At 44.9% G+C, this 20,831-nt stretch overlaps 1 protein-coding gene across 7 annotated transcripts in view; it reads left to right on the top strand.

Moving 5' to 3' along the window:
• TEP1 (telomerase associated protein 1) overlaps positions 1-20,831 on the top strand; it is a 1,080,103-nt gene that overhangs the window by 984,782 nt on the left and 74,490 nt on the right. For all 7 annotated transcript variants that reach the window (XM_086931874.1, XM_086931872.1, XM_086931869.1 and 4 more), the window contains one exon: positions 4,065-4,208. In XM_086931874.1, the coding sequence (XP_086788000.1) occupies positions 4,065-4,208 (144 nt within the window). The remainder of the gene's footprint in view (positions 1-4,064; positions 4,209-20,831) is intronic.

Genomic DNA, 20,831 nt, shown 5'->3' with positions numbered 1-20,831 from the left:
TGAATTCAGACTGTATGGATTTTCTTAAAGAAGCGAAACGTCCTTCCACGAGAAAGTTATATGCCTTCAAGTGGAACCGATTCTTCCTCTGATGTGTGAACAATGGTCACAATCCCATCCATGGTCAGGAACAGGTGATTTTACCTTACTTAATGCATTTGGTCAAGTCTGGGCTTCAGTTTGCTTCTATTAAAGTTCACCTTGCAGCAGTCATGACCTATAGAAAGTCTCCCAACCAGACTTCTTTCTTTCGAATTGCAGTAGTGAAGGATTTTCTGGAAGGCTTGAGAAAGGTGTACCCACCAGTTAGATCTTCCTCTCCTCCATGGGAGCTTAACATTGTGTTGACAAAGTTGATGGGGTCTCCTTTCGAGCCGATTCATGAAGCTTCCTTACAGCATTTAACATGGAAAGTCGCGTTCAAAGTGGCCATTACTTCCGCTCGCAGGGTGAGTGAGATCCAGGCTCCTTGTTGTAAGGAACCTTTTACTGTATTCCATGCTAACAGGGTGGTTCTCAGAACACATCCTAGTTCTTTGCCTAAAGTAATTTCGGATTTGCACATTAAACAGACTTTAACTTTGCCTACTTAATTTCCAAATCCTGCGAATCCTCCAGAAAGATCTCTCCATTCCCTAGATCTCAAGAGGGTTCTTAAGTTTTATTTGGAAAGAACAAAGACACTTAGGAAGTCAGACCGTTTGTTTATTAACTATGGTCCTGTTAATACAGGTTCTGCAGCTTCCAAAAGATCCATTTCTAGATGGATTGTTTCTTGTATTCTCCTGTCATACCAGTTGGCCAACAGATCTCTTCCAGGGAGACCAAGGGCACATTCCAGTAGGGGAAAAGCTTCTACCACTGCTCTCCTGAGGAATGTCCCATGGTAGAAATCAGTTAATACTTTTACTTGCCATTACTGTCTTGATAAGGACATGCAGGCAGATGCTCAAGTTGGGTAAGCCTCATTGAGAAACTTGTTTGCTAATTATGTTTAACTTGTATATGTCGAGATAGTTTTCTGTTTTTTACTCGTCCGCTCGGAAGTGGGTATGGGCTTGCTACTCTATTCAGTGCTTATGACTATTGATGAGTATCCCCTGGAAGAGAAGGATAAGTTCTTACCTGTAATCCTAGTTCTCTTCCAGGGGTATACTCATCAAAGTCATAAGCACCCTCCCGCCTCCCCGGACGAGCAGGAACAGTTTACTATTTATTCTTGCATCTTGTATGCAGGTTTCTACAGGTTTCTTATACCGTACAAAAGAACTGACCCAACTGTCACCTGTGGTGCATGATGGGAACAGAGTTCTCCTGGAGGCCTTAAAGGCAAAGTGTTCAGATTCTCGGAGGCCTTAAAGGCGAGGTGCCAGTTTCCTTTTCTGTACAGGGATATTATTTATTTATGCAGCCTTCTTTAGGCTAATGGCCTGTCATTACCTGTTTTCTTTGATGAAAATAAAAGGTTAGTTTGCGGAATGCAATTACTGTACATGTCCTCCTCTTACATTATATGTTATGAGTTATTTTCATACCAGAGAAATGCATGTAATTCTGGCATTCTTAGCCTATTAGATATGTTTAGGGCTCCATATTATTGGTTTATACATGTATATGTGTATAGTTTTCTCGTACTATGTACTCTCTTTCTAATTTATACACATATACACATATATATGTATTATGCTATTATGCTATATGTTTCAGGTTCCCGCACATGGGCGGAGATTATTCAGTGCTTATGACTTTGATGAGTATACCCCTGGAAGAGAACTAGGATTACAGGTAAGTAACTTATCCTTATGTACATTGCCTAGCAAATATGCTTTAGGTAAAGGTTATATGATTTAGGAACAGATTTACCATTCCTGAGGCACATTGCCCTGAAAGTGGCTTTTTTAGATCGAGCTTAGGGCAGCACGCATGCGCTGCTCTAGGAAAACGACCTCTTGGAATCACTCTGGACTTTTCACACGCTTGTGTGTGTGTTTTTTTTTGTAAGCATTTTTCTATTGGGCTTTGCGTGCGTCTTTCTAACAAAGACTGCACGCAATTGGGAAAAGGCGGGTGCATGTCCCACCTTTCCCAGGAAATATGTCCACCCACGGCTTGCGGTTACGAGCAGGGGCGCCATCTGTTCGCTGTCATGTTACCATCTGTTTTCAACCCTCCCTTCACATGCACACGTACAGCCCTGCCAATGCTCTGTTTGCAATGAGAAACTTGTGTCATGCTAGGCCCATTGCTGTTGACTTGTAGAAGTAGGAAGGCAGTAGAATCGTGTTTTGACAGTGGTGGCAGAGGTAGCAAGGCCTCTGCTTACACACACGGCTCGTGATTTTCTCTACTGTGCTCGCCTTCTGATTTGGTACTTGTATTATATAATGCAATCTTAACTTTAAGGCAAGCACCCTATTAATCTTATATTTGACCTCACAACTGCAGGTTCGAACCCCAGCGCGTCTGCTCAGCCTTTCATCCTACTAGAGGCAGACTGACTAATTATCATTCATTTGGTTGTCAATAAACATCTTTTACTCAGCACCAAGATGCAGCATACTCCAGCCCCGCCTTCACTTGCACACTGGGATAACTCACTTTCGCCTCCTTTCAATTCGGCGTCTGATTTTCGATACTGTGCTTACTTTCTGATATGGTACTGACATTATATAATAGGAGCCAGCAGCGGTGACGCGCAGGCTGCCATCTGTTTTGGGTCAGGTTTAATTTCCAGACCTTGCCGCTTTCATTAGAAGGTGCCTCCCCTCCACCCCACCTCCACAAGTGTGCACTTTCATTTTCTCTAAAACACAAAGGAATAGAAACTAAATCAATTACGGTGACGTCTTACTTTTCAGCGGAATCGTCAGCACCATCTAATGAGCGGGCCTTCGCCAACAAGCCTACCCTGGAAGGCAACAAGCAGCTGCACAATAGTGAAAGCTCCTTAAAGATCAATCATGTCTTTGGGAGGAAGGGAACAATCCTCATGGGGTTTCAGTAAATAGCTACATTGTGATGCTTAACCATTTGTTGGCATTTTACCCTACCTGCTGTGAAGAAAAAAAACCCATCTACAGCAGGTAGGCACAGCGTAACTCTACAGAGTGCATCTTTTCGCTGCCCCACCTCAGAAATCTGCAAGCACTTCTCCTTTCATTACTTTTTATTTTTTGCATTATGTAGCGCGAATTATAGTATGAAAGCACTTTACATAAATACTAGTTCCATTACAGAAATCTGCCCGGTGGGTGATAATGTGCTGCATGGTAAACACTTATAAGGTCCCGAAGGCGAGACCTATTGGCTGCCAATGCTGGTTTTCAATTCTTTTTGACAGCTGTTTTGTTCACAGTTTTCATGTATGGCTTTCTTCCTAAAAGTATATGGCTATATTCATGAAATTAAAGTCCATAAGGAAACTTGGGGGCAATTTCAATCCTAACAGACCAGGGTGCGGAGTTAGAGGAAAGAGTCAAAGGGGCCCATGCACGCAAAGAATGTCTAGATGCCCATTGTAAGAGGTGGGATTCATACAAACATGAACTGATGTTCTAGCTTGTCAGGTGTGATGATTGAGGGGTTCTGTACCTTGCTGAGCTTTATATCCTTAGTAAAAAGAGCCAGAAATGTATATGTAACTGTGGATGAGTCGTGAGGTAGAAGGTAAGGGGATTTGGGCTAGTGCTAAACTGCTGACTAAACTTGGAATACCAGAGTCCTCATCCTTGTGCTCTAAAACTGAGAAACACCATATGAAATAAGTATTATATGCTGCATAAACAAATCGACGTTTAGTTTCTTGGAACCCATTTGAAATTAATCACACTACTGGACAATTATGTAGAATTATGTCATGGATGTCATTTTTTATGTGTTTATTACATTGGCATTTATATGGCAATGTTTTGCTCTTGCGAGGTCCAAAGCATGTGTAACTCTCAGTAAATATTGCTGTCGTGCAAAGGTAGAGGGTGGAGTGGTTGTAATGATCACACAGACACAATCCCCATTGTTATGTTAAGAGTTAAATGGATAATTTGCTCGGTTTTTATTGTCTGCAGTGTGAAAAAAAGCTACAGCTTCGACGTCGGCTTTCTTGTGACAAGTGTTGGCCTTTTCAACCAGGAAGACATTCTACTCCTAGGAACAGACTGCAATGATCGCAAACTTCTCAGTATCGGCAGGAGATCCATGAGAAACCTCAGGTACTGTCCTCGGGAGGGGACTCAACGTGTTGAACTGATATTTTTCTGCAGCTTTGGCAGACCCTTTATCAGGGAGTCACTCATAATGAGCAGGGCATTCTGTATGAGCTTCTCTCTATGTTTGAGTGTGTGGGGTCTATGAAGTAAAGTTATAAAATGTTAACCAGCAGATTTACTCCCCCAATTTCTGACCTCTCCCTTGAGGTCCCCCATTTACTCTCCTTTACCCCGCTAAGCAAGGTCCCATGCTTTAATGAAGCTTGTCTCCAGTACAGTTATATAACACTGTGTTTCATTCTTACTGTCGGAAGCATTGTGCCTTGGGTTACTGAGATGTCAGGACAAAGCCCCTACACATTGGTGTACAGAGTTCACAAATATAAAGGTCCTGAGGCATCACCGAGTAAATGCTGCAACTCTTCTGCCCAGGTCTGATGCCGGAGATGTCCAGGTGCTGGCTGTTGATCCCCTAAAATCCTACAAAAGTTTTAAAGTTGGGAAGTTCTCATGTGGGCCACATCCACTGTCCTGTGACATGGCTGGCAGGGGTATGTTGCGTTGACCATGAGGCAGCATACATGGGCGAAGCTCTCAACTCCAATTCACTGATCAAGACCCTATTTTCTTGGAAAAATGCATCAACCTTTAGTTACCAACCTCCGATGGTATCTTGAACTGGTTTATGATGAGAGAGTTCACAGCCAAGCCACTTATGTTAATTTCTAAAACTACTTCTTGTTGTTCGTTATCTGTGCCCTTTTTGCCCTTCTAATCTTCCAAAGTCTTTCAGGAACTCGAGGCTTGTGACCACAAAGAGCACTTCTAGGAATATATAATTTTATATCTGACTTCCTAATTAATGCTAATTTCTCTTGTGTTGCTACCAGAATAGGAGGGACTTGCTATGTACACCTGGATACTTTATCAGGTAGCTGGGAACACTTTGGCAACTGGCCTAGTTTATCCTGCCATATTTACGTTTACTCTGGTTTTGTAAATTCTACTCTCATTCTGTGGCTTGTGTTTCCACTTGTGCTGTCATAAAACCATGACTTTCATGGTTTATTCTCTTTATCTTTTTCTACATTCTATGCGCCCATGATGAAGGATAAGTATATCTGCACCATATGTGCCAAGCCCTGCTCCTTGTTCCTGTTAGGCCTTCAATGGTTCTAGATTGCTGATCCTTCTTCTACGATTCACATTGATCATATTCAATATTCAGAGCATTCCCCCCTAACATTTCAGGGAGATATGACTCTCCTTGATCACACCATTCTTTCTCTACATAACCAACGGGCCTGGATGTCTTCAGAGCAATGCTGTAGCTTGTGTGGCTGTAGATAAACATGCTCTGCATCAACTGTAAAGCAGTACTCCCCTAAGCAGTGGCTAGCCAGTGAATGATACAGAGGTCTGAAACAGAGTTCCAAGAACAGTTTGAACAACTCTAGCTTGGTGCCTTGCAAGAATGTCCAGACAATGTGTGGTGAAGGTGTGTGGAGTGGACCATGTGGCAGCTTTAAAATGTCCACTATGGGTAATATTTATTGCCTTCTGAAATAATTGTGTATTCTGTTAAGCACAAAGGAATCTTCCTGGCATTGCGCATGGCCACAGTGCAGCTGTGATGAAATTACTATCAGCTGACTGGGCATATTGAAGGAGAAAAGAATTTGACCAGTAAATGCACTGATAGAGACTACTAGCTCCAGATTCCTTCACGTAGAATTATCCCTAGGTGTGGAGTTGGATCCGGAAACTTTGTGCCACAGCATCCCTGCGCGCCGGGGGCAGGTGGACACCACGCGACTCCGCCCAGGCGTTGTCCGCTTGCGTGACGTCAGCGAGGTCACATAAGACCCGCCCCAGCACGCCTATGTCAGTGTTTTCCTTTTCCGCGTGCAACGCGGACCCGGTCCTTGCTACGGGTCTTTTTCGGGCCCTTTTTCTCTTTTCTTTTGGTGGAACAGTGTGCGAATGGCTTCGGGCTACAAAACTTGTAAGTTTTGTGGGTGTCTTATGTCAGCGACAGACCCACACCTCATTTGTATTTGGTGTTTGGGAGGATCACGGCACCACCGACTGCGAGGCCTGTCAGCAGTTGAAGCCGAAGTCACGGCGGGAGCGCCACATGAAACTTCTATCGGTGCGTCTATCCAGGTCGACGTCCTCTCCTTCGTCTCCTTTGGCAGACAGCTTCAGGTTCGGCCGAGGACGTCATCCGCGCCCTTCTCCGATATTACGTGAGCATCGCTCCGCGGTGGGTAAGTGTTGTAGTTTGTCCCCGGGGGCTGGGGTCCGCCTTCCGGGGGCAGGGATTCTCCGCAGGTGATGCAGCCCGCGTGTCGTCCTATCCACTGTTTCCCGGTGTTGGGGCGTCAAGAGTCCAAATGGAGACATATGCGGCCGCCTTGCAGGCCTCGCTGGCGTCTCCCCCTCCTTCCCTTCCTGGGGTGTCGGAGGACCCCTCCCCTCTCGCAGGGCCCTCCGTGGTGCCGCCGGTAGCTCCGGCGCCGACAGGTTCGGATCCAGGCTAGGAGGATGTGGTGCTGTTGGGGTGCGGCTCCTCTGGGGCACCTCCTTCAGGCCTTGGCGTCTCTGCCTCGCCGCAACCTCCTGTGGGAGTCCCTGTGGTGTCGCGGGAGGTCGCCGGGGCTTTGGTCGCATCCTTGAGCCCCCCTCGGTCCTTTGACAAGGTGGTCCTGTCTAAGGCCGAGGTGACGCCGCTTCTGGGCCGGCAGCTGCTGGACCATGCGGAGCCACAGGGGTCGGTGCACCCTCCTCGTGTCGCGCCGGGTCATGGCAGGGTGCGAACCCCTCGCCCCTCTTCGTGCCCCTCTCGTTTCTCCCCACGGGCAGCTGCCTCGACGGAGGGCAGTTAAATCGTCCCTGGCAACGCCTCTTGGGTTGCAGAGCGATCTGCGTCTCATTCTGGGCCGCGCCTTGGCGGAGGGCTTTGTGCCACTCCCCAAGCCCGTCTTGTTCTGTTCCCCCGCCCAGGTGGCTACCTCGATGGGGGTCGGGTCGGGTCAGCGCCGCCCCGGGCCGGTTCGACTCTAGCTCCGCTCCGGTCTCCGATGCGGGGTGACTTGGAGGAACCTTGTCCGGTGACGCCGGTTGGGGCCGACAGCCTGCCTCAGGCTGCGGACTCTATGGCTCCGTGCCAGGGTCGTCCGCGGATTCCTCTTCGGACGCTCCTTCTCCGGAGGAGGCCTGTATTTTGGTATCGTCTTCCCCGGAGACTGGTCGCCGTGTGGTGTCTTTTTCACCCGCGTCACAGGGCGGCTCCCCACCTTTCCTGAGGCGGAGGTGTTTATCGGAAGAGCGGCAGGTCCCTCCTTCTTGGGCTCCTCCTGGGTTTCAGGTCTGGCCCTTGCCCATTCCGCTTGGCCGTGAGGACGGCCGCCTTAGTTTGCAGCCGCCACCCATGGAGTAGCTGCTTTCCCCACCGTGGGGCCCTTCGGAGGCGGGTGCGACCTTCGCTCATGCAGTGTCCACTGGGGGCATCCTGCGTATGGGTGACTCGGTGGCTCACTTCCCGGCGGACCATCTATTGGAGGTCCTCCACCAGGGCTCCGGTTGGAGGGAGATCTTTGTTTCCCTTTGAAGGGTCCCTCCTTTCTTCCTTGATGGGGGCTAGCAGGCGTCCTGCCTCAGGGGACCCGGTGCCTCAACATCTTCTGCATCGGCATCTCCCGGCGCCGGGTGATCCGGCGTGCCTTTCCTGCCACCCCTCTGCCTCCAGTCCTCTTTTGCAGACTGATTTTCACTCCCTGCTGCCGCTGTTGACTCCGCCATCCTGTGAGGCTCGCTGGCTGGACTCTTGGGGGCGCGACATGTTCGCCTCAACCAGCGCTGCACTGCGGGCCCTGAACACCTTGTGCGTGCTGGCTCTGGCCTCCTCCTGTTTATGGGACTCGGCTGAGTCAGGTGGACTTTCAGCAGCTCGCGTTAGATGGCTGGGAGCTTGCAGTGTTTATTCTCCACTCTGCTCTAGACATCTCAAAGGTGCTGGGCCGGGCCATGGCTTCCTCGGTCGCTCTCCGTCGTCATGCTTGACTTCGGGAGTTTTTCCTGAGAATATTCTGGAGTGACTCATCGACCTTCCAATTGATAGCAGCCTGTTGTTCCATGCCCCGTCCGAGTCCACCATCCAGAGGCTCTTGGCAGGGCTCCGTCCTCCTGATCCTCCTCCTCCGCCTTACTCTCCTCCTCCTCCTTCCCCTCCTCAGTGACTCCTTATTCGGGTTGATTCTGGCCCTTCTTAGGTCACTTGTTCTGGCTGTGGAGTGTGTTTCTGGCCATTGCGTCCTTCCCTGGGACTTCGACGTTGTTGGCTGCTGGACTGCCCCTTTTGTTGATTGTGTTTGGAATTGTTACGCAGACTTGGGCCTGAGATTATGCCTTCTACTTGCTTGGGCTGCTTGTCAAGCCCTTCAGGGTGTTTTGTTCCCCGTGGCTCATTTTTTTTTTTTTTTTCCTCTGCTGCGGAAGTTTTTCTAAAGAGAGTTCCCATATTGTGGGACTTATCGCACCCTAGGTGGTAGCTGTCATATGGCTTCGGCCCTGCTGGAGGGTTATGGTCCCCTTCGGGTGCCTGTTCTCCATAACGTTTGTGTGGGTTACTTTGTTCCTTGAGGTCGTGTTCGCGGCCACTCGTAGTGGTGTGCCCGGGAATCTCCTCCTCTCCCTGCTCCTGCCCATGGGTCTAGGATGCTCCTATGTTCTCCCTTGCCAGGCGCTGCCTATTTGGCCTTCCTGGGGCCTCGGGCTGTTCATCTTGCTTCTAGCGGTTTGACTTGTCAACGCTGTTTTGACTGGCGGATATTCAGGCCTAAACGGTATCCAGGTATTGGAAAATAAAAAATTTTTAAACTGCTGGGGGTCCCGAAAGGTACTTCAAACTTAATAATCCATGAAGAGACAGGTACAACTTTTATCAGTGATATTCTGGCCATGCCCCCATTGCTTTTTTGGCTCAACTGTTGGCGAATGTAGACCTAGGTCTAACTCAAAAACTAATGAAAGAAACTTTGAGCCTGGATCATATGATCCAGAGACCTTGGATGAAATACCTAAAGGGTAGTTTTGGAGAGCTGGGTCGCCCATACCTTTTTTTAAGACCAGATTGCATAACCAGAAAAGACGGTGCCGTTGTGAAGCAATCTTTTATTATGAGTAAGAAATTAAACCGAGATGGAATGGAATTGTCCAAAAATAGCGTTCAAAAATATGTAATGCTCAAGTCTACCCCAGTTATGGAGGCATATCTGTTGTGGCCTTTGTCGGCACACAAGCGTTTTTTATTAATTAGGTTCCGACTGGACTATTTCCATCTTTTACTAGCCGTTCCGAGAGGGTGTCATAAAGGGCAAGTGCTAGCACCCTGTGGCTGCGACAATCTGTCTCCTCAGGATTTGTTGCACTTCATGTTTTTTTGCAGCTATTATGATGCTCCTCGGCGGTTCTTTTTAAAGCCACTTTCAAAAAAGTTAAATTTTAAGCAGGTGCGCCCCGCTCTCTATTTTATGCAATTGCTAAAGCCGGAACGTATTCCATTTGTGGTTGCTTTTCTGAAATCTTGCTTTAGGTACAGAAAGAATGTGGACCCCTGAATAATGTGGCTATTGTATTTTATCAAGTAACCTTTTAATAACACTGTGTTGTTGAGTATCCCTTCCTCCTTCTACAAAATTAATGAATTTTTTCTTGTACGTAACTGGAATTTGTGTAATATGTTTTCTGATAGGTATATTTGTGATTTTTATATTTTTTATGAATGAATTGTGTAACTTTTATGGTTTTCATATTTGCAAACCGAATAAAGTATTTGATGATGATGATGACTGGCGGGTCGTTCTCCACCTGGATTGGGTTCGCCTTCTTTTCCTTGCTTCCTTGGGTTTTCTAGGCTTCTTCTTCTTCTTCCCTTACTGTCTGGGCATGGGGCGGAAGCTGTGCTGCCTTGTGGGTAGTGGGGTCCTTCAGCCTCTCTGACCTTGCCCTTGGTTCCTCTTCAGCCTTTTTTCTTCCTCCTACATCCCTTTGGGGTCGGTGGGGGCATGCTTGGGGGGGGTATCCCCTTCCCTGGCAGAGACGAGGTTCTACCTGGTCTGCATATCTTGGTCCCTGTGGGCTCTCTGTTCTGTATTGGCTGGTGAGGTCCTTTTCACAGACCCTCCTTCCCAGGGGGTATTGCTAGGGTATCTATTCTATGTGAAGCAATCTGTGGCTAGTAGTCTCTAGCAGATGTACGAGTTACTTACCTTCGGTAACGATGTATCTGGTAAAGACGATTCTAGCCGCAGATTCCTTCACTGCCCACCCTGCCTCCCCTATTCTGCGAGGACCCTTAGGTTGATCGTCGGTACTCGCCTCCCGGGGGGGACGGGAGGGGGGGGGGACGACGCTGTATTTCCTGTGAGTGCCATTTTTGTTCTTGATGGGTGGCGGTTCATTCCTCCATGGATGGATGAAGTCCCGGTGTCCGGTGCCCTGCTGCTTTGGCTACTCCAGGTTTGGGGGGATTGCCTTCTATCCCTGTCCTCCCTCCCCTCTCTTCCTTCCGTTGCTGTCCTTTGTATAAGGGTCATTTGGCCATGTCTCGCCCTTGTCCCTTGGGGGTGGTTGCCCCTTCTGTCAGGGTGGCTTGGAGGTATGTTGCCTCTGTCTGTGTTGGAACTGGTTCCCTTCCTTGATCAGGATGGGGGTGGAGGGTTCCTCCGTGTACCATGTCCTTAAGCATGTTCCTTGCCTCCGGGGCACAGGGGTGGGAGGCTGTCTGTTTTGGCAGGGGGGTTGCGCTGGCCTCTGCATGTTTCTTCTTCTTCTTTATATTCTTCTTTCCCTGCCTTGGGTATTACGGTGTGACACTACTTTGGGTGGTGGTGTTAGTCACCGTTTCTTTCCAAATTTTCTGCTTTTCACACACTGTTCCCGTGCTTCCTCAGCTTTGTATCTGGTGGTTCCGCGTTGTGGTGCGGAAAAGTTCGCCGAAGAAAACTGATGTAGGCGCGCCAGGGCGGGTCTTATGTGACCTCGCTGACGTCATGTAAGTGGACGACGCCTGGGTGGAGTCGCGTGGTGTCGCCCCGCCCATGGCGCACAGGTATTCTGTGGCTAAACGTTTCCGGATCCAGTGTCACGCCTGGGGATAATTCGACGTGAAGGAATCTGCAGCTAGAATCGTCTCTACCAGATACATTGTTACCGAAGGTAAGTAACTCATACGTTAAAGCCCAAGCAAAATGATGGTCTGCAATAATGCAATATTTTTAGCAATTGGGTAAAGTTAAATCATACGGAATAAAACAAATTTAACATTTTATAGGCTCTCCAGGCACTTTTTCTGCATATCTGTTTAATGGATGTACAAGGATGGTCTGCCTTGCACTAGCTAACTTATTTATGACTTCTCCTAGTTTCCTGATCTGTGTATCTTTTGCTGGGATTGCGTTACTTCTTCCAGAAAGAAAAGTCTTGCCTCCTTTTCTCTGATGCGCACCCCTTCCCTGAGTTAACTCAACTATAGTTTTCATTGGTGCCTAGACTTTTTGTTGCCAGTGCGCGCAACAATAAGACTTGTGTCCTGAGGCAATGAGTGTGTTTTTTTGGTTTGGAAAGGCACACCAAGGATGCATGGAACTACTCTGTGTCCTGGGACTTAAACATATAGTGGAAGTGGTGGGATACCATTTTTTTAACCCCTTCGGCGCTTATGAGGCACAGTGGTACGTGGCTCATGATTAGCTGAGCTCGTCATAAATGCAGCGGAACGCCCACGCAGGGCTAATTCCCCTCCTGCGCGGGCGTTCCATGGGAGTGGGAGGAGTCGTGACGAGCTTAGCTAGTCATGAGCACAGCTCCACAGTGCAGCATGTCGAGCTGGGCTCGTCACGAGCACCGCAGCGCTGTGCGCCCCCCCTCACCGCACCACGGGGAATTAGCCCCGCGTGGAAGGGGTTAATCTGTGGAACAGGATAGGTTTTTTTCCTGCTCTTAAAGAGTGAGATGCCTACTGACCTCGCTTGAGTTCTGCTACCATGATTTGCCCTTGCCCTGAGCTTATTCTCTGTGTGAATGGAGTATGCACAGGGGGTATACATAGCTACTAGTAGTTTGGCTCCTTGATTTAAGTATTTGACCTCAAGGCCTATGGGATCCATGTTATATAGAGATAGGTAGCAATGACAATAACAGATGTCACATAGTACTCAACTAGTCAATGAAGAAAGTCTACAAAAAGAATAATTCGTCAAAGACTCGTGCTACCACAGTATATGCCCCTGCTAACTGTAAGGGCAAGGACGGTATTACTCCAAAGAATAACAAACCACTGTAGCCTAAAAAAACATACTGGAGCACTCCAACTAATTGTTGTTTAAATAACACAGTTTGAGGACAAATAACCAGAAATGTCAGTCCATAAGTCCAAGATCATGTGATTTATTGTTGTCATCTTTATTGTGTGTACACGCTTCCAAACAAGTACATGATCATCAACCGTCATGTTTCACCCCCAGTAGGAAAACATTATAAGGCTTTTCTACAAGCCAGTAACTAGGGACCTATATGATCTAGAGGATAAGCAAAAGAAATTTCAGAACGACATAAGATACGATTGTTCTATCTAGGAGAACAAGGCCTTAAAAAGCCTTGCCTCTAGCTCTAATATAATTTTAAAAAAAGCAGATAAAGGTGGTAACGTTGTGGTGATGGATAGAAAAAGACTACATAACAGAATTAGACCTCCAAATATCAGATAAAAGCACTTACATGAAAATGTAGTCTAAACCACTTACTACATGACAAGCTGACTGTTTGGAGAGACGCCTGTCTGATCGATGATCTTGAATTCAGATACTCCCTTTCCCCATGCATATATTCTTTCAAAAATTCACAAACCTGACACATTTCACCCAAGAAACCTATTATTACAGGAATTGCCTCACCAACAGAAAGATTGTTTGAATATATGGATATTTTTGTACAACCATTTGTACAGGATTTATTTGCCTATACACAATACACAAAATACATTATGTGGTCAAATGAATTCACATTGGCCACATTAAACGCCAGTGCCCGGCATATCGGCATGCCGAGAGAGAGAGGTATGCAAGCGACCAAATATTTTTTGAGTCAAAGGGATGCAACCTTGCTGGAGCATAATTATATGATTAGATTCCACTAACTCTTGACAGTAATGTTTTTGTTGCCATTACAGTGAATAGTACAATGTCAGGGGTGGCCATGGGTTCAACAATTTCACCATCATTTGCAAACCTTTAAATGGGCTATTTCGAATAACCACACATCTGGACTCATGGACCACCAGACCTAACCGGATTTATACTATATTGGGGCAGGTACATAGACAACATCATCCTTCTAGGGAGTGCATTGTCCTTAAAATACTTTTTCACATATTTAATTAACAGTGACTACAACATTCAGTTCACTACTAACTAGAGAAAAGCAACTATAGAATTTTTAGATATGACATTGTACAGTCAGAATGACTGTCTACATTCTAAACTTTACCGCAAACTAATAGAATGCAATTCAGTACTTCATGCAGACAGTGCACATCCAAAATCAAAAGTTCAGGCTATCCCACTGGGTGAGATGATCAGGCTCTGAGGAAACTGCATCAAGATGATGTCTTTTTGGATTTAAGGCAAGGGGCTACTCCCCAGAACTCCTGGGAATTGCCAGACGTAGGATCACAACAAAAAATAAAAAGACAGAACTTGTTAAACATGAATGTTAAACAATTGGCAAAAAAGCGTGACAATAGGAAAATCATTTTTATTATTCCATATGTAGCCAAAGCCATAAACTATACAAGATTATTCACAAAACTAACTGTAGATGCTACACTCCTGAAAGTCTTTGATAAGAACTTCAACATAGCAGGGCACCAACCATCATAGACCAGGTCTGCCAAAGTTTTATGCAACCTTCCAATATACAATTCAGCACAACCTGGGTGCCTCATCAGTTACATTTTTTTTACAAGTGTGACAATTTTAAATTATCAAGATATGCGGTTGACAAATTAAAAACATTCCGTTACAACAACTCTGTGGAACATAGCATTGTGGAATTTCTTGATTGTACCACCAAATATATGGCCTATTGTATTATATCATAAACTCAACAGGGAGAATAGGGTCACAGGGATACTTTAACGACCAGCCACAGTTCCAATCCCCACTTTACACAATCACAATAACCAACTGAACTTGGGTTCTACTACCTCTAAAGCCAACAAGTGCTTTAAGCTGCTACAAACAGAGTTTGAAAAGCAAAGAAAAAAGGAAACAAATAATGTAAAAAGCGGTAGGAAGATTTTGAGCGACACTTGGATTCCCATCAATTATCAGTGTGATCAGTCTTATCATCTGGTTATCCAACGAAATGGATGATATTTGAAAGATTTATGCAGTAGCAAATTTGAAGAACAGAGGTCCTGACGAAAGCATGGGGCATTCATACCCTATTGGCTGAAACATGTTGGCCTTGATAATTTAGCAGTTATTTGTTAGTACTGCTCTTTGCACTGTTCTGCTTTTAATATAGAGGGTGAGGTGACATCTTTAATGAAATTCTGTACTTTCTCCTCATGACTCTATTTTAATATCACTCACTATTGTTTTGTTGCACTGCTCTTAATTCCCAAGTGGCCATGGACCCTAAGAATGTATAATCTGTCTCTTTCTTCTTTGGTGGTCCTATCCTGTTTCCATTGAGCGAATTCCTCTCTGGAAGGTTGTCCCTATGATAAAGGGACATATCCATTTGGTTGGATAAACAGATGATTAGACTGATCACACTGATAATTGATGGGAATCCAAGTTTCTCTAAAAATCTTCCTACCGCTTTTGACATTATTTTTTTCCTTTTTTCTTTGCTTTTCTATGTTTGTAGCAGCTTAAAGCACTTGTTGGCTTTAGAGGCAGTAGATCCCCAGTTCAGTTGGTTATTGGTATTGTATTATATGTCAATATAACTTTGTAGACCTAGGGCAGCACTATCAGAACTCTCAAATAACTTATACAAGAACATATACATTCAGTCCGATATCGGGATACAACTTAATCCATTGTGAAACACTATATAACTGCACACAACCTTAGTGGAATTCTTGATGTGTGATTCCATGTGATAGCGCATTTTAACCGCACCCCCAAGTTGGAAACATATAGCTGCCTCTCAGAAGGTTGGAAGCAAACTGGATTATCAAATTTAGGGCAGTTTCAGAATCAGAATATTTTATTGTTGAATTAATAAAAATCCTTACAATTACAAAAAAATACAATTAGCGAATGTCCGCAATACAATTTGCATAAAAGATCAAAGCGACGATTGATATCAAAGTAAAAACCAGTTAAAACTTAAACTCTACGACGGACCTCCCCACTAACAACGTAGAGATTTATGGAATGAGCATGGGGGATAATGCATGAAGAGTGAGCCTCAGGCAATGCTTTAAAAGATCATACACGGACCTGCAGCTGTTTCCCAGTCTCTATTATATATTTAAGACCCCTGCAAGTCAGAATTGGTGATGATCTTCCCAGCCAGATTATAACCGCTTGGCGACATGTTCTTATGTTCAGTTTGATTAGGATATCCCGTAAAAATGTTCTTCTAGCCGCCATAAGGGCCTGGCACACACAAAACAAAAACTTAGGGCAGTGGATCAGAGTCTGAACCAGGACAGGGAACTGCATGCATTTCTATAATGTTGTCTTAAAAAATGTCTATATACAACACAATGGCCTTATCGTATATATATCATATCAGGTATTTATATGGAGATTCCTTTCACTCTGCTGTTCACATTTCCTTAAATGCAATCATCTTTTATGCTGTATATCTATATATGGGATATGTACTCCGTGACCATCATACAATATATGTTAACTGCTCTAGTATCTATACAGTGAGACTGTACTGGAGTGGTCGAATAGATATGAATGGAATACTGAGTATCGCTCTTGCATCTGTAATGAAAACTGTACCCCTACATGATGTAACCTATATGGCTAATACTATCACTGTACAAAATGACCACTCACACATTTTGGTATAAATACAGATAATATAGAAATAGATCAAGAATATATAGACACCTCATGTTGTTTGAAATTTCATCTTCTATGTGTTATTGGGGACTAATCTAATGTCTAATCTCTCTGGAGCACATATGCATGGCATTGATTTTTTCACTATTCTCCTTATACCTTTCTCCCACCGAATGGCTGACGCTTTTACATCCAGAGACTTAAAAGTTTAAAGGTTAGCATAGTCCACATTTCATTTTGCGAAGGACAGGGGTACTTTATGAGAATCTTTTCTCTTATTAAAATTAGTTGACGGCGGGAGCATTAACAAACAAAGCCTTGTAACTTTCAATAACTTCACCTTGCTGGTACCGGTAAGGTTACATTTAAAGTTTTGGAGGAACTTTCTTTTATTTAAATTATGTTAAATGCAGGGTCACAAACAAACATAGCTCTGTGACTTTTAATAACCTTCTCACACTGTTGACAGGAAGAACTTAAATAAAGAAGTTGGTGTGCAGCGTAAATAAACGCTCATGCGTAATATAACAAAATGCACATCTCTAACTGGATATGCTTACAAATCCAGTCACTAGCAATCTTTCATTTTTAATTTAGAGTTCTCAAAGACATTGAATACCAATGCGGCTGCGTTTTAAATGGATAAGAAATATAACTGGGAGTGATACTTAGTTACTCAACTCATCTGACTAACTTGTTTCAGTGCCAGGTTACTGATGAGTCCTTTCAGGTAACTATCTTGCCTTCTTTACCCTCCCAGTGATTATGTGTGGGGGGGGGGGGGGGGGGGGTTCTTTCAGAACAATTGGTGGCATATGTTTCATTTAAACAATAAGTCTTATTAAGCATTTTGAGATTACTAATTCAGTTTGCAGATTAAAACAGCTTTCTATGCCGATGTCAGCAATAATAGCTACACACTTCATTGTGAGGTGTGGTTTGATACAACATTTTACCTGGGATGGTGTTGGCATTTTGTATTGTACTGATTCATACATTCAATAATGCTCATTTTTGTTTATAGCTTGAAAATATTGATGATAAACAGATGAGGATAAGCATGTTTGGTTATAGGAAGAATCTAACAGTTGAATAGGCCATAGGAGAGTGGGTCTCTCATTACCCTTTTTCTCCATAAACAAATGAATAGTTGGACATGAATTCCTGAAGATCCTCTATGCCCCCCCCCCCCACCCATTTTTATATTACAGGTCAGCAACACACACTTTGGCACCTATATCGTCTTAGTTAATTTATCATTGTTAAAGGAATAAGAAATGCAGTTTGTAGTCACACAATGAGTCCTTTAGTGAGGGTTACCAACTTAAGAAACTGATTTTCCTTTTTAGTAAACGGTCACCACTCGGCTAAATTAATTTGTACTGAATCATGTTTTAAAATTCAGTGAACCATTTTGAATTATAATCATCTTACATATTTTCTACTCATCACTGGTTTATTTTTTATAAGTTGGAGGATATTTTATTCCTTTTTGGTCACACTTCCCTTTCCCTCTGGTGTATGTTTTGTGATCTCAGTTTACTTTTTGCTCAGTTTACTTTTTGCCCCTGAATCACAGGTGCTGTTTCATAGAAACAGGCCATACACACAGCATGGTATCTTTCATTTTCATTTTACATTTTGGCTGTCCTGGCTGGTAATATTCTAATAGTGCTGTATTACTTGGCTTGTATGAAGAGCATTATACCTCTCCAATAGCAGTCTCTCTCTGATTCAATTTTAAGTTATGCTTGTATTATCAACAGCACGCAATGCATATAGCTCATGCATGAAATTAACAGATTTCATATATCCGGTTGATATCACTCTGTTTTCATATTTGTTTACTACACACAGCCTTGAAAAGGTCCCAATGGGGTCAAAACACATGTTGGCTTATGATCATGTACTCGGTTGAAAGCTTGTAAACACAATAAAGACAACAAAAATGTATCACATGACCTTGGACTTATGGACATCCTTTCTGGTTATTTGTCCTCAATGTTATTTGAACAGATTCTTGGAGTGCTCCAGTATAATGGTTTAGCTTATGGGATCCATTTTGGATCATCCCTGGGAAAGCATGATACAAGAAGAAGACTGAGTGACAGCATCCCCAGACTGGCAAAGTGTGTTGCTAGGATTCCTGAGCTTTGGGTTTAGTATCTGAGAGTAAGATGTGAGGGGAGAGAGACAAGTTGCTGCAAGTTATGTAGTAGTGATCTTTTGGGCAGAGGCCTACTGACAATCTCTTCCTAAGCACCATCGTTTAACTTGATCAACTTGTAGGGAGAAGTGGAGACAAAAGCCTCCTTTGTTGTGCAGATGGAATTTCCTTGCCAGAGCCTGCTGACCAGTCATGGTCTGCATTGGGCATCCTAACAATATTGAAGGAGGACAAGACTGTCCCACGTGTATCCAAGAGGGAGTACCTCACTGTGGTAACCTCAATACAGGTAGGCTCAGTTAACACCTGCACCTTTGAACTTGTGCTCACAAGACATTGGGACTGTTTTTGTTAGCGAGTTCGCCAGTTTCCACGGGAACAAAGAAGAATCCCACTACCTCCAGGACACAGAAACAAGAATGTGATAGGGAACACACTCCTGTCCACTGTCCCCTAAAAGTATGAGGGAAAAACCCAAGGAGTGTCCACCACTCTCCTCATACGAGGGGGTCAGCATACAGGGAGAAGTACTTCAGGTGGTGGTCCAGGCTAGGAAAAAGAACAGAATGCACTATATAACATATACTCTAGCTAGACATACATGTAATACTCAAAACATTGACATGCGTGGTTGTACCAGGAAATTCTTACCCCAGATGAAGGATGTGATCGCTGTAAAGATGAGTTCTGTAGCTCAAGGGGAAATCCAGGAGGCTCAATAACTAGGCCAGGAAGGAAAGAACTCACAAAGGACTCACACACAAAAGAAAACAAGGTAAGGAATGAGGTTTACCGACCGGCTGTGCACGGGCCAGAACAGCGGAGCAGTATCACACTCAGGAGTAGAGACACCCGGCCCGAGGGCGAACCAGGGCGGAGCGCTCACTCTCAGAAGGAATAAATAAAAGGGAAGAATAAGAGTAACCTCTGAATGCCACAGAGTTGGGGGCTATAGTAACGGGCAGAGCAGGACGCCCGCAAAATGCGTGAGAAAAGGTAGGGGAAACAGCCAGCGCCTGCCCGGGAGCTGCGAAGGAGAAATGCCGGCAACCCGCAAGAAACTTGCCAAAATGAGCACGGTGAAAGCTGGGCACAGCGGAAAAGACCGGCAACAAGATGCAGGAAGGATTGTCACAAAAACGCCCAGAGGGAGCTGCAACACGCAGCGGAGAACGCGTTCAGGAATCAGGAAGTAGGAAGGGGGCGTGGTACTGGAACAGTAAGCCAAGCAACGGCTACGTTCCGACGCGCCTCTTTACGCGCGCTAGGGAGCGTCTAAAACACCTATCCTTTACAGTGGTTAGGGATAGGGAAAAATAACGGGATTCCTGCACCAGCACACATGTCAAGTTTTCTCGCAGCCTCACCGATTCCTAACAGTTTTGACTTTAGTAAAAGCTACAGTGTGCGTTGCCAGTGACTGGGGCATTATAAGCCTGGCCAATGAAGCATTGACAAAAAAGTATGCTTATCCTGCTTACACCCTGCTGACAGTGAGCCTGCACATGTGAGATTATTCCAAGCCTGAGACATTTTTGCCTTTTTTTCCTTGTTACATGACTAGAACCCTGTGCCACCTGGCATATTATTTTTTGTCTGGTATTTCGGTAAAATAAATGACTTCTCTTTTTATAAAAGATGTACACTGAATTGGGAAATCATTATTGCATGCTATTCGGTAACTGCTGAGCTGTGAGTCTCTAACCTCCTACTACCTATCTGAGAGGCCTTGGACTTCTCACCTCTCTACCCTGAGGGTTAAGTGCTGAAATGGTGTACTCAATATTCTGTTTTGCATTGCCATGGTAGGCCAGGCCCCGGGACAGCAGTGGTAAAAGGCAGCAACCAGCGGTTGTGTCCCAGTAACCTTTACTTGCGCTGTTACCCCTTAATGGGTTCTTACACCCTGGCACAGTTTCCCTATGTTGGTTGGCCTGGGTGCATCATGCTTGGTTTTGTGTAAATATATAGTGCTTTATTGGTAGTTTAAAGCACATTACATGAGACAGTGCAGCATCATTATTAAGAAATCTCTGAGCAATGCGTATATACATAGAGCTGCATCACATACCTGCCCAACAATAATGCAAAGCAATGTATAGCACATGCATCACTAGCAGTCAAAAAGACAATCAAGAATATCTGCCACGCAACAGCTGTACAGGATACTTGTTTAAGGCTTCTCCAAACTTTCTGGTGTGTGCTGAATCATTTGTTTAGGGATTGCCTGTTTTTGTCCACCGTAGTGTCTCGCCTACTCCCCTCAAACATGGCCGGAATGCTTTCGGGCTTGTCTCTGCGGTGCCTAAAGTGCAAATACATTGTTCCAGGTTGGACACTGTTAGCTTCCTGTTCTACTCA

The sequence above is a fragment of the Lissotriton vulgaris genome, chromosome 7, assembly GCF_964263255.1.
Source record: "Lissotriton vulgaris chromosome 7, aLisVul1.2, whole genome shotgun sequence".
NCBI classification, from domain to species: domain Eukaryota; kingdom Metazoa; phylum Chordata; class Amphibia; order Caudata; family Salamandridae; genus Lissotriton; species Lissotriton vulgaris.
Note: the sequence above shows the minus strand (reverse complement) of the source record. Positions and strands in the feature narration are given on the sequence as shown.